The sequence below is a fragment of the Serinus canaria genome, chromosome 5, assembly GCF_022539315.1.
Source record: "Serinus canaria isolate serCan28SL12 chromosome 5, serCan2020, whole genome shotgun sequence".
Taxonomy (NCBI): domain Eukaryota; kingdom Metazoa; phylum Chordata; class Aves; order Passeriformes; family Fringillidae; genus Serinus; species Serinus canaria.
The window spans coordinates 54,069,398-54,083,402 of record NC_066319.1 but is presented as its reverse complement, the minus strand read 5'-3'; the positions used below and the strand labels follow the sequence as shown (position 1 = coordinate 54,083,402).

Sequence of the window (14,005 nt, the reverse complement as noted above, 5' to 3'; positions counted from 1 at the left end):
GGTTAAGTTTTATTGTAACTTTGACAGTTTAGCATGAGTGGGTCCTGCTCAAAACTTGGTGTCAAGGAACTTTGAGTGAACTTGGTCAGCACGGAGAGCTAAGCAGGGGAGTAAACAGAGAAAGACTGGGTATCTTCAGATAAGAGCTGAGATCCTGAAGGGCCCCAGGATGGAAGACAAGAACAATTATGGCCTGCCCACATGGACATGGAGAAAGAATTCCATGAGGTGTTAGAAGACTCCAGACCATTAACCACCATTAGGCACATGAAGATCAGGTGCAGACTGTGGGGATATAAAGGCCCAGGAATTTCTTGGTTTGGGATTCCTCTCCAGAGGCACCGCCACAAGCTGAAAGAAACTGACTCTGGCTCAGAACCTAAGGTCCAAACTCTTCCTTTCCAAACTCTTCCTTAACATTGCAAAACTTTGGAGGTGACACAATTCACAGCTGAGTACCTGGACAAAGTCTTTGCACCATGTGGACAGCAGGAAATCTGGCAAACAAATGTGTTTGAGGTTCTTGTTGGAGTGGCTGGTATGGAGTACTCAACTCTGAAAGCAGAAGCTCCTTGAAGCTTAAGGCATACCAGCTATACTAGTGTGGGAGCTGTGCACTGTGTATGATAAGTCAGGAGCGTTTTACCAAACAGCACAAACTGCAGAGCATGTCAGGCTCTTCTACCAGTGCATCTGGAGGACTAGGACAGGGAGAAGGAAGAGGGTAACTAGGATTACTTTGTGTGATTTGTTGAGCCTTGACTGAGGCTACATTCTGACATTTGAGAACATGGTGTGATTCTGAGCTTGTAGCTGATTGTGGTAAAGACCTAGAAATACAGTTTCACCATAATCCACTGACAGCTGTAAATGCCTGTTATGAAGGAGGCACAGTCGTTATCTGTCCTGGTCACTGTGTTCTAGAGAGCCTGTTCTGCAGTGCTGATTTAAATGAACTCAAAGGCTTATGCCTTTTATGTTGTGAAAAAATAAACAAAAGGAGACATCTTTCCTGACTGTACAGAATCCAGTATAAGGACCTCCAGTTTGAAGTGAGTGCCACATGAAGTTGTGAAGGGGATTTTAAATGTCCATCATGGGAAAAGCACCCTGGAGAATTGTGTGTTACAACATGAAACCAGAGGCATAACAGTGCAAACAGCAGCCAAGCTATTATTGAAAAGCTCAGATCTGCATGATGCCAAGGGTGCTGGTGTGGAAATATATCCAGGTAGTGCATGCAATCTATTGAACAATGCTGCAAGAAGGGAATACTTATAGACAACTTCTTAGATGAGTGTTATGACATTTCCCAAGGTAACCATGGTCAATAATGTGATCCACAATAATAAAGAATATGTAGTGTCAGATCAGTGATGGATGGTCTCTGACGTAAAGGATGCTTCAAGCAGCCAGAACAAAAGGGAACACAGCCCACCCGGTCGGGGGATGGCCAACCTGTGTAGAGGCTCCAGGCATGAACAATTACCTGAATACACAGCTTCAGGAGAGAGCTGACATTTCTGAGCAAGCTGAAAGCAACTATGAAATTGCAAATTTACTTGGGGCTACTTCTACAAAGAAGAGCCAGATGAAGTAAAAAGAGATGACCGAGTCTTGTCCCAAAAGAATATCTTGTTTTGCTATGGAAATGTTATTTCCTCCTGCTTTACTGTATGACGCAACAGCTCTGCCGTTTTCCAGCCTTTCCTACAGAACCTCAGCCGCAAGCCCCGCCGATCCAGATCCGGCTGCCCATCCCACCCTTTCTCCAGTTCCTTCCCCTCCCCATCCCGCCGCGTCCGGGGGCGGGAGGCAGCAGCTGCCGCCTCTACGGCGCTCTGGCAGCCCGGGCCAGCCGCCCCTCCTTCCCCCGGGCTGCTCCGGAGCAGCCGGCACGTAGCTGCTCGGCCGGGAGAGCGACCGAGAGACGCTGGGCCGGCCTAAGTGGTTGCAGATGTGCAGCTGCATCGGGCTGGGGTCACAGCGGCGAGCAAGGTTTTGGGAAGGGGTTTCGCTCAGCAGGGTGGCGGCAGCTTTAGGACAGAATGAGTTAGGTTGGAAATGACTTCTGAGATCGAGTCCTGTCAAACAGGACCTTGTCAACTAGACCACGGCACTAAGTGCCACGTCCAGTCCCCCTTCAGCAGCTCCAGGGACGGTGACTCCACCACCTCCCCGGGCAGCCCATTCCAGTGCCTAATCACCTTTTCTGTGAGAAAATTCTTCCTAATGTTCAGCCTTAACTGCCTACAGCACAGCTTAAGGCCATGTTCTCTCTCCCTGTCACTCGTTCCCTGGGACCAGAGTCCAAACCCCACCAGGCTGCACCCTCCTGTCAGAAAATTGTGGAGTGATAAAGTACCCCCGAGCGTCATCTTCTCCAGGCTAAACACCCATGAGCTGCCTCAGCTGTTTCTCATAAAACTTATGCTCCAGACCCTTCACCAGCTCTAGTCTCTTCTCTGGACACACTCCAGCCACCATAATAGCCTTCCCGAACTGAGAGGCCCAGTACTGGGCACAACACTCAAGGTGTGCCCAGCACAGGGGGACTAGCCACACTATTCCCGATAGAGGCCAGAATGCCCCCAGCTTTCTCACCCACCTGGGCACTCCCTGCTGACTCGTGCTCAGACAGCCTCTCCCTGCGGGGTGTGAGGCATCACCCCTGCCCCCAGCACGCAGGTTCCTGGCTCTGACTGCGAGACCCGGGGCTGGGCGGCCGGGCCCGAACAGGAAATGCCACAGGCCTTGCTAATGGAGTGCTGAGGCCTCCTGTCAGCCCACGGGGCGCAGCTCCGAGCCTCCCCGGCCCTGAGGGAAGTGGTGCCTGACGGCGAGGAGAGCCTGGACCGGGGCGGCTGTCCCCTCCCCCACCAGAGCTCCCCGCGGGGTACAGTGCGGCCAGGTCTGAACCTGTTCCCGCCGGACCCCGTGGCTGGGAGCCCAGACACGCCGCGGGGCCTTGGCTGCGATTTGAAATCGGAGTGGCCCCGCCTCCCCCCCGCCCCCGCCTCCGCCTCCGCCTCCCTCAGCCTCTCACGGCCGAGGGGCAGGGCCCGGCTGCCATGGCAACCCCATGGCCTTCGGGGGTGGAGCCCGAGGGCGGGACAGGCGGGTGCTGTAGCCAATCGCAGTGGCGATTGGCGCCTGAAGCGCCAGGCGGCAGCCAATAGCAGCCGCCGCTGCTCCCTGGTAGGCGTGGTCTCCGGGGAAGGCCCGCCCCCAGCGGACGCGGGTCCCTTTGTGGGGTTTGACAATAAGATGGCGGGCGGGGGGAGGCGGGGCCGGTTGGCCCCGCCCGTCCCTCAGGCGCGGAGCGGGCGGTGAGGCGGGAGCCGAGCGGGAGTTCGGGCGCGGGCGTGCGCCGGCGACAGCAGTGGCAAGGCAGTGAGTACGGTGGGCTGGGTCGGGCTGGGCTGGGTCGGATCCACGGGAAGCCGGTGCCGGCGGAACCCATGGAAGGGACGGGATCGATTCAAAATGGCGGTGAGAGCGCGGGGCGATGAGTAACCGCCGGGAGCGCTGAGGGGGCCGGGGCAGCCGGACAGGGGCCCGTTCCGCACTTCTCCGCTCGGTCATTTCAGCAGCTGCGCTCCCTCATCGTCCGCGCCTCTCCCGGGCACTTCGCTGCCCTCCCACTGCCGGGGAGCTCCCCCTCGCTCCCCGCCCCGGTCCCGCCTCTCCCCCCGGCTCTGCGGGCTCCCCCTGCTCAGCGCTCCCGGCCCCCCCCCTGCGTTTCCAGGAGCTCCTGCCCCATCTGCTCAGCCTACCTTTCCCCGGGTGCTGGAACCCCTTCCCAAATCCCTCGAGTGCCGAAGAGGTGCCTGCCAGCCCCCTACGCCCCGGGGGTGGGCAGACCCCAGTGCTCTATTGGGGCCTTTGTTCCAGTCTGAATAGCGATGCTTCTGGCCTTACCATCCCTCTGCTGTGTCTGCATCCCACCTTACGCCTCGACACCATCATATGGCCACACGTGCATTGCTAAAGAGGAGGAGTAGCTCTCTTTCTGTCTCTTTCTCCACTATTATACACAGTTTTGGTTTCTTCCCACGGTTCTTAGAAAAGCCAGTGTTGGAGTAGAGAGGATTAGAGTGGTAGAAGGGAGATACGGGCCCCTTCTTGCTTTCCCGTGCTAACCATCATCACTGTACTTACGGCTGTACAAAAAGCAACACTGGGCTTCACTGAACTTTCAGCTCTGGTCTAGGTACGTCTTGTCTGCTTTCTCCTAAAGATAAGCACTGCTGAAATTCCGTATATTCTCTGTTACCCCAGTTAGTGGGAAGCAGTTTTTTTCCCTTAAGTACTTAACTATATCTTTGGCAGCATATCACCATGAGTCCAAATTGAGTGAACCTGGAATATCTTAAGTTGATGCTCTAATAAGAATTGAATCAAATTTTAAGCACCTTTTTTGTAAAGCAGACTGGGGATTTGTTGATCCTAAAAGCAAAACTTGTAATGAATTGCATAATGCTGTGCTATTATTTATAAAAACAAGCAAAACAACAAAACCCACGAAACTCCTTTTCCCTTAGTGCACTGTGCTGCTGCTAGATGTTGTCTCCTTGACAACACTTTTTTTGCACAGCTGTTTCAAACAGCAGTTTAGTTGAATACACAAAGTTTGAGCTCATGACACTGAGGTAGCAGAGGAAGAAAGGAGATGATGTAGCTCATCTAGACACTGCCTCTTGGATGGAGAAAGGTGCTGCTTGAAATTATCAGGGAATTTTGAACACCTTGACTCTGAAGCAGCAGCAGTCTTGCTCTGATGTACCAAAAAGGGTTTTATACAATGGCTAATGCCTTATAGTAGTAGAGGTCCACGTGGTTTGGTTACTGACCTAGGAAAGAACCTGGAATCACATGCAGCAGGTTTTACACATTATTATATTGCATGGGAAAACTTTCCTTCTGTAGTATGTAAATAGATTACAGTCTGGCCTGGTCTGCCAGCATACCGTCATTTAGTTTGTGAATGTGATAATGGCTCTTTCACCAACAGCAATGGTCCCCTCCTGTATTGTCCACTATCTTGGGAGGCAAATGGCCAAAGTCCATCTAAAATTGTCAGATATACCAAATATAAATTTGTTTTTCTCATGACTGCACCATCCTTACCTGTAGTTCTTGGCAGGGGGGTGGGGGGATGTTTGTTGTTGGATGTTTGTTATGCCCTTGTCACCTCCAATAAAGTAGAAATTTTGGGATTCAACTAGTTACCAGACACAGGCTCTCAGAGAGATCACTTTTCATTTATAGAATGTGTTCAAAGTGTACCTGGGGAGCAAAAACTTCTGAACTTTTATTGTGTCATAAAGTGTATGCCAGAAATAAGAAACAGTTTATTGACTTGATTTGGTGTCTGACTGAAGTTGTAGTTCAGATGCCTTGAGACACTGTTTCTAAAGTTGCTGTGAGCTCAGTCCATAAAAACAAAAGACACTATGAGTTTTTTGAAATACAGTTTCCATGACATAACATCATTTAGTTTGAATATCTGGGATCAAGTCAAAAATTTTTGGCTTGTGAATGTTAAAGGTGTTTCTTTTTTCCATTGTGGTATTTTAACGAGTATGCAGCTTCTTGAGGAAAAACATGTTTTCTGCTCCCCCACTCCCAAGTCTGTTTCATTCACCTTCTTCTCCTTCCATTTGAGAGCAAGCAATCTTGAAAAATTGTTTATTACTACACAAAACAGAAAATAAGAACAGATGTCCATGTGCATCCTCTCTTTTCCAGGTATGCACTTCAGTTGCAGACACAGAACTGTCTTGTACTGCACAGACATGTCTAGAAAAGTATCTGAATTGTTTCCATAGTTTATTAAAAAAGTTTTTGTAGCCTGTTGGAACAGCTTTCTTTTTCATTTCAGTAGCTAAGGGAATTGTTGCATGTGATGGGAAGTTGTATTTGAGATATCAAATCTTCTTATGCTTTAAGTGGGATTTAAAAACTCAGCCTTTATTGTTAAAGCAGTTTAATTACTGTCATTACTTTCCTTATTGTCATCTTGCTAAGTAAATCTTAGTCATAAAGTTTCTGTGCTGGTAAAGGAAAATTCTCTCATGTTTTGCTATGTTACAGTTTTGTGTTTGTGCCACCTCATTTTCTCTAGATGCTACAGAGATATACATGGGTTTGTACCACAAAGGTGAAAGCTATAGTTTTGTAATAAAAGTAAGGAAGATTTGCTTTCATTATCTTTTGTTTGTGTGCACTCTAATGTTCATATGAAAAATTTTTGTTTGCTCTTAAAGTGGCAAAGCTGTAGGTATAAGGGAAATGCTGGTCCAAAGGTCAGGGCAATAGCCTAGGACTTGGAATTAAACTGGCATTTTCCTCCTGCCGCAGATTTTGGGGGCATTGTTGGGCAAATCACATTGGTGCTCTAATTGTGCATTTGGTTTAATAGTACTATTCATGTTTGTGGGAATGATGCTCACATAATACAGGATAGAGATACTGAAGGAAAACTGTCTTATTCTGCATCTCCTGTCCCTGCCTGACATCCTGCTTCCCTGTGCTTGGCAGGTGGTGCTGTCACTTTTGCTGCATGGACTCTTGCTCAGTAGCATGGGAGAAGAGGAAGGATTGCATCAAACACAATTCCTGGTATGTCATTTTTTGCATCTTAAATGTAACCCTAACCTGGTGCTCTGTGCAGTCACAAGAACAGGATGACAGAGAACTGGCTTTATCATTTAAGGTAATAATTGAAAGCAAGTGTTAGAAAAAATTCAGTGAATGCTGTGAAAGTTTTATCTTTAAGAATAGATAAATGTTTTTCCTCTGCTTCTAGGTGCCCAAGTGTGTGTGATGCACTGAGGTTTTCAAGTTTTCTCCTGTGTTCTGTTCTGTTGGTATGCCTTAGAAGGCATATAAATGCCAAATTATAGATGTATGAAACCAGGTTAACATTCAATTGAAGTTTTAATTACTCTTTGCAAGAATGTAAGTTGAAATAAAACAGCTTCTGCACAGTGTTTAATGTTTGATGATGTATTCATACATGATTTGTAAACAATCCCAAAAGATGTTTCTAGAGGTTGTTTCACAAGGGGGAAGAAGGGCATGTTCAGAAATTACTGTAAATCGAAGTGTAGGAAAAATTAAATAGAATATCATCTGTCTAAAACTCTGGAAAAGGAACTATCGAGCAACATCAATATAAAGTATTAAATAGGAGTAATGCAAATATGTTATATTTCAGGATAAAATTTTAGAGAAACGTCCAAAGTATTTAATACATAGCTAATCCATGGATAGCTTTTAAGAAGTTATGAAAAATTACTACAAGACCAGGTTTATTCTATATTGTAGTCTCTGCACATTATGATTTCTAAAGAGTTTTGTACCTTCAGCAGAAAGAAATCTTTTAAGACTTGGCAAATCCCAATGAAGGTTATTTCATGGATATATACAGCAATGTTAAAAGTATTGTACAGAGTCAGACCAAGTGTTTATCTAGCTACTGTGCTATCCCCAGGTTTTCACAGTAGATAAGCATGTGATGCATTTTGAAAGGAACAGTGTTGTTGCCCTTTGGTGGATTTTTAGTGTCTCTGAAAAAGAGAGAGAATTCCTTGAAAATATGTGGAATGTACCATAGCAACCAGAAAAGCAAGACAGAGTTTAGGGCTTATCAAGGAAAATGGGAGGTTATGTAGAAAGACACTGCAATCGTATTTTGTTTTTTTCAGCTTTTACTTGAAAAACTGTTTTGTTTGGGTCACTACCTTGAAAAAAAGCCCCCAAATAGTGGGCAAACAGGAATTCTAAGGACAGAAGACTTAGAGGAAGATAAGGAAAAACCATAAATGTAAAATGGTCAGGTATCAGCTTTCATTTGCAGCCCAATTTTTATAAGACTTAAAAAAGAGATATATACTGCATTAAAAAAAAAAAAAAGTTACTCCGTATTCCAAGGGACCAGCTGCAATATTTGCATGGGGCACTGTTGTCAAAATTAGTACAGTTCAGAAGAAGAGCTGAGGCTGGTACTTGAGAGGTACCCTTGCAGAATTCAGCAAGTGATTTTAGGAGTGAATACTGAAAAACCTCCGTGCACCCTGTGTATTTTTAGCTGGTGAACCTAAGGTACAAATACAGGAATTTTCCTGTCTTACAGTCAAGTGGGAAAGGAATACAGAAGCCCATACAGAGGATGACTGTGACTGTCCTTAATGGACTTGCCTAGTTCTTATTGGAATTACTCAGTTCACTTACTCACCTAAGGAAGGGAACCAGAAGGACTGCTTTGGGCACCTCTGCTGAATGTCTCAAATTACATGGAACAAATCTAGATATTACTCTCTTTGTAGCCAAATAAGCTAATCTTTTCACATGTGCTGCCCATGGGTTGTTTTTTTTTCATGTTACTCTCTTAGGCATATTAATGTTCTGGAGGGATCAAATCTTTTAAAGATGGTGTCCCAGGTTGTATTTTTATTTCCAAAATCAGAGGTTAAGCATGCCAGTAGAAACTGAGGAGGAGCAAGGAGAAACTGCCTCTGCAGTAGGGGAAATGCAGCTGGTGAGATGTTTGCTTCTGTGTGAGGCAGCGGCTCCTGGCTTGCATCAAGTGTAGAGCTCAATGGGAGCCAGGAGCTGGGAGCCCCTGCCCTCTCTGATGCCATGCCTTGTGGGAACCAGGAGCTGCGAGCCCCTGCCCTCTCTGATGCCATGCCTTGTGGGAGCCAGGAGCTGGAGCCCCTGCCCTCTCTGATGCCATGCCTTGTGGGAGCCAGGAGCTGGGAGCCCCTGCCCTCTCTGATGCCATGCCTTGTGGGAGCCAGGAGCTGGAGCCCCTGCCCTCTCTGATGCCATGCCTTGTGGACCTGCTCACCCCTGGTTCCCGAATGTCGCCTTTGGGACCCGGTCCACATGTTTCTGACCACTGTTGTACCACACTGGCCATTGTAGAACATGGTATGACAATTCTGATGTTTCTATCTTTAAAGAATTTGCTTTTTAATAAAAGATTAAAGTTCAGTGTTCTCTTTTTTATTACCTTTTTTTTCTCATCCATCTTGAACTGTTATAATGTACATGATTTTTTTTTATTTGTTTGGTTTTTTTAACAGGACACAATGTTTGTGCGAGGATTAAAGAGAAAATGTTTTGATGGTGAAGAAGATATTGAAGGCACTCTGGCTGGTATTAAGGCTATTCCTTCCTACAATCTCCAGCGGCAGTCACTTTTAGATATGTCCTTGGTTAAACTTCAGCTGTGTCACATGCTGGTGGAACCCAACCTTTGTCGTTCGGTACTTATCGCCAACACGGTACGGCAGATCCAAGAGGAGATGACTCAAGATGGGACTTGGCAGATGATAAATACACAGAGCACAGGGCAGGCATCCCTGGATCGTCTTGTTTCCACAGATATCCTCTGTCGTTCATCTAGGGATCAAGCTGAGGGAAAGCAAGGTACAGCCTATGGTACTCTCAGTAAAGACTTTGAGAGTGACCAGGCACAAGATAGTTCAGAAACTATATCAACAGCCTCTGCAGTGCAAGCACCAAGAAACCTGCAGAGCAACATGTGGGAAATGGAGAGCCCACAAGAAAATAAAGGAAACTTTCAAAAATCTTTAGATCAAATATTTGAGACACTGGAGAATAAAAGTCCTAATACTGTTGAAGATCTGTTTTCAGAAGTTGACAATTCTTATTATGATCTTGATACTATGTTAACTGGCATGATGAGCAACACAAAAATGGGACACTGTGATAGTCTTGAAACATTTTCTTCTCCAACAAATACAGCTTCTAACTCTAATTGTAAATCTGATCTTAATGACCTTGATCATATTGTGGAAATCCTTGTTGAATCCTGAACCTCCTTGTGTGGAGGTAAAGATCTGTTAATGGGAAGAAAAGACTTGAGAAAGCAATTTCCACAGTTTGTTCTATCAAATCTGCACAAGTATTTTACAAATATCTATATATTATATAGATACATATATTAAGAAGCACTTCATATTGCAAAATAGTGTTAACTCTTAAAGTTAACCTGCAACTTGTAGTGTAATAATCTGATTTATTGTCCACTGAACTGTAAGTACATATGGTAAATGTTTCTACATTGGGGGTCCAAGGCTCTTGAAATTGGGTTCCTTTCACCAATTTATTTTAGCCTTTGATGGAGGATATCCTCAGGGAGAGGGATTCTCTTTATCTTCTTACACGTCTCCCATAAAAATGGTAATAACAGAGAGAGAAGCTGGATAACTGGTTTCATGTTACCCTCCAGTTTCCACTTGGTTACACCACAAAACTCCTACCATATCTGCTGCTTCTGTTTTAAGTCCCTACATGGCTCTTAAAGAGCAGTATGCAATAGCTCTTGTTATCCTTGCTAGCATCTTCTGGGTTTTGCTACAATTTTTACTTCAAAAATAGTTTTAAAGTGTTTATTGGTGTTTAGATTTTTCCAGGTATTTTCCTAAAATATATTTTTTACTACATGTGTTATGTCAGCTGCTAACTTCGTAACTTTTGATCATATCTGCAGTTGATGTATTTTTTGCAAGATTTTCAAAAAGGGATGCTTTTTTACCATGAGCTACCCGATGTAGTTCAGTAAAGTGTATGTAAATGTAAATATGCAATTTTATACTTTGCATTAAAATGTAAGAGCTGTTTTCATGATTCTGTTTTATAGAGTAGTACTTTACTAAATTGAGAATTGTACATTTATGCTTTTCATACTCCACATATTTGAGTATCATTATAGGAAGATCTTTGATCTAGCTAGACACAATTACATTAATTCATTTCAAACCATACTTTTTTGTTAACAACAAACCTAAATGATGCAGGTTTTTATTTATGTGTATTTATATGTAAATGTCATCAAGTGAATTGTTTATCATTGAAGTCTACCATCAAATATTTGTTTATATGGGATAACTACCTTGCACTAATTACTACAAATAGTGTTATTAGCGGCCTTTAAGTCTCACTGGTTGGTATGTCATGATGTCTTATCATAATTAATATGCTCTGCTCTTACCAAGGGTTTATTTCCTCTGGGATTTTTTTAATAACAAAAAATGTAATACAACATGGGATGGTGGTCTTTTCTTCCAGCACATTTGGTTTAGAGTGTATATAATTAATCTTCTTCCTAGGAGACTTTTTTGGGGGGAAAGGGGTAGTTTGAGTATAGCCAATAACAAATGTTTTCCATCAGAAGCTGCTACTGGGGAAAAGCCCCAAGCTAGCAGGGTGTAGGGAAGGGGGAAAATATAGATTGGTTTCTAGAATATGTGGGCCACGGCTATGCCAGGGGAAGAAATCTGTCAGTAACATGGTTGTTTTCTGTAGCTCTGAGCCAAGCCAGTTGCTGAAGAAGAAGAGAGAACCTTGCTGTGTGTGACAGGCTCTGCCTCCCCATGAGTGACCTTACCTATGATGCACATTCTCAAACCTGGATGTGGAGGTGCCAAAGGGGTGTAAAGAACATTTGAGTATCACTTCAAGAATAAGGAGACCACTGAGCTTATGTGCTCTAGAATCATCTGCTTTGAGGAAAGATATCATTTAGCTAAATTTTGCAAACTCAACAGTTGAATGTGTATTGGCTCCATCTTCTGAAACCATGCACTTTGTGTGAGTCTTCAGTAAACTAGAAGATGTTTCCTTGTATTAAATTTGGCATAAGATAACTTGTAATTGCTGTAGTTAAACTTTGATTAATAACTTCATGTTAAAGGAAGAAATAGCATATAGGCACTTGCAAGTTCAGTCTGTAGGATACAGCTGGACCACAGAGAAGCCCATGCCTTAACTGAGAGATCACTTATAGGTATTGCAGCAATAAATGCCGATTCAGGAGGATCCAAATATAGATAAAAGCTGTCCTATCTCACAGTGAAATAAAGCTGGCTTATGTGGTATTGTTTATTGTAGTATCAGAAATACTTCCAAAATTTTAAATCTGCAGGTAATTTTTCTTGATGCTTTTCTGTGTGTGAACCACGGAACTGGAAAGTAGATGCCTTAGGGTAAAACAGAGAACCAGTTTCAGTTTTTAAAGGGAACGTCAGCATTGATTGGAATAACTAAATATCTTCTGTTCCTCTGGGAAACTCTTCCAAAACTGCTCTGAACTGTGTTGAAAACCCACAGGTTTGAGCAATTGTGTGTGTTACCCTCTGCCCCCACACCATCCATTTTCATTAAATGAGCAATTTCATGTTAAGGTATCTTAAAAATGCTCTTCCCTGCCTCCTCAGTGTGCATCAGTCTACATGTTACAGAGAGGAATCAGTATAACTTGTTCATAACTGTTAAACTATGTATGTCAAATGCACATGTGTGTATTTATAACTCCGTACTTCATCTATCTGGGTGCTTTCCTTTACTGAGGAAGCTGTGCCTACTTGAAACAATTTATAGAGTCTACTTGGCTTAACAGGAAAGCTGTTAGGTAAGTAGGCATTTGTGGAGTTAAGCATTTAAACAGAATATATATATCCTGTTTTATTACATTCTTAAAACTTATGCCAAATCTTATGTGCTCTTACAAGCCTAATATCTTGGCTCAGCAGGTATAAGAATTGGTATTGCTGAAACTTGCACAGTCACCATGCAGAACTGTTGGGTGCCTACAACTGGTCTGACTTTGCAGAGACCAGTCTGTAAAATCAGCTTGTCTCCCTTTTGCTTTAATAATGTGTCTCAGTCTAATTCAGCTTCTCATGCTTTCCTTCTCCTGGTTTAAAAAAAAAAAGAAAAGAAAAGAAAAAAGAAACTTTATTTTTTAACTGCTATCCTCATTTCTTTAGTGAGCTGTTAAAACAAATGGTGAGAGATGATACTTGCTGATGGGGATTTTCTTAATTTCTACATGTAAATAGGAAATTTTTAAAAAACGTAGCTTCTTGAATTAGGAAAGGCTTCTGACAGATTTTGCTGCCACTCCTAGCAGCCTTTTTTCTCTTGTGCTCCTAGGGCAGAGTTGTGGAGCTTGCACAGCATCAATGCCATGTGTCAGACAGGGCTGTTGGTCTGCTGATGGCACTGGGCTGCAGACTTGCAGCACAGCAAGCACTGTCAGGCACATAGCTAATATCCAATCTGCTTCCTTTGCAGGTAGCACTGAGTATCTGTGCCCTTCTTCCGTGTCTGGTTTTATTTCTCCTTTTCTATTGCCAGAAAATCAGAGATCAGGCACACTGCAAGAAGTGCAACGATCCAGGCTGCTGTAACAATGGCTTGTCTGCTTATTGCTTCTCTGTTTGTGTAGTGTTTGTTAGTTTCTTTTAACCCTCTCTCTGTGCAGCTCTGGAATTTTGCCTAACAAAAAACATCACCCGACTCTACCACCAGAGCTATGTTTGCCTAAAGGACAGATTTGGTCACTGAAGAGAGAATCAGGTCTTTGAATTAAAAAAGCACCTTTCCTGAGCAGACTGCCTTGGAGGCACAGCAGTGAAGGGTTTCAGCCTCGAGCAGGTTAGGTATTCACACGAGCTGAGCCTTCAGACTCACCAGGAATTACCTGTTCTCAAAGCTGTCCTTAGACTTTTTTGAAGTCTTGGGTATGTCTGGGCTACTTTAGTAAGCATTTAAAAAGGCATTATTGTAAATTGACTGAGAGTATAGTTTAATATTGTAATTACCAGACCATTATGGATTTTTTTGTGTCTCAGAATATTGATTTGTGTGACTGCTTTACAGTCTTGCAGCTTATTCCATATTCCCTAATAGGTAAATGAACTGTCAAAAGCTAGAATAAAAAAACCCAACACATTTGCTTTCTGACATCCGTGATAACACAAATAAAAATGCTTTCAAAAATTACTTTTGTTCAAAGTGAAAATATGCTTGTGTCTCAGGCCTAGGATGTAGTCCCATATGCAGAAAAACCCCATGACTGATGATGACAAATTTTGTTTGCTCATCAGTTCTTAAATGAGTGTTATTTCACACTCTGACTAATACTAAGAGTACAAAGCCACCAAGTTTCAAAGAAATGAAATAA

General features: G+C 43.7%; 1 protein-coding gene and 1 pseudogene across 1 annotated transcript; both read left to right on the top strand.

Moving 5' to 3' along the window:
* Positions 1–201: 201 nt before the first annotated feature.
* On the top strand, positions 202–2,598 carry LOC103826861 (SHC SH2 domain-binding protein 1-like; annotated as a pseudogene).
* Positions 2,599–3,280: 682 nt separating this feature from the next.
* Positions 3,281–13,824, top strand: CDCA4 (cell division cycle associated 4). Its single transcript, XM_030239758.2, has 3 exons — positions 3,281–3,393; positions 6,544–6,624; positions 9,096–13,824. Exons 2-3 carry the CDS (start codon positions 6,586–6,588, stop codon positions 9,849–9,851), a joined length of 795 nt encoding a protein of 264 aa, XP_030095618.2. The 5' UTR covers positions 3,281–3,393; positions 6,544–6,585; the 3' UTR covers positions 9,852–13,824.
* The last annotated feature ends 181 nt before the right edge of the window (positions 13,825–14,005 follow it).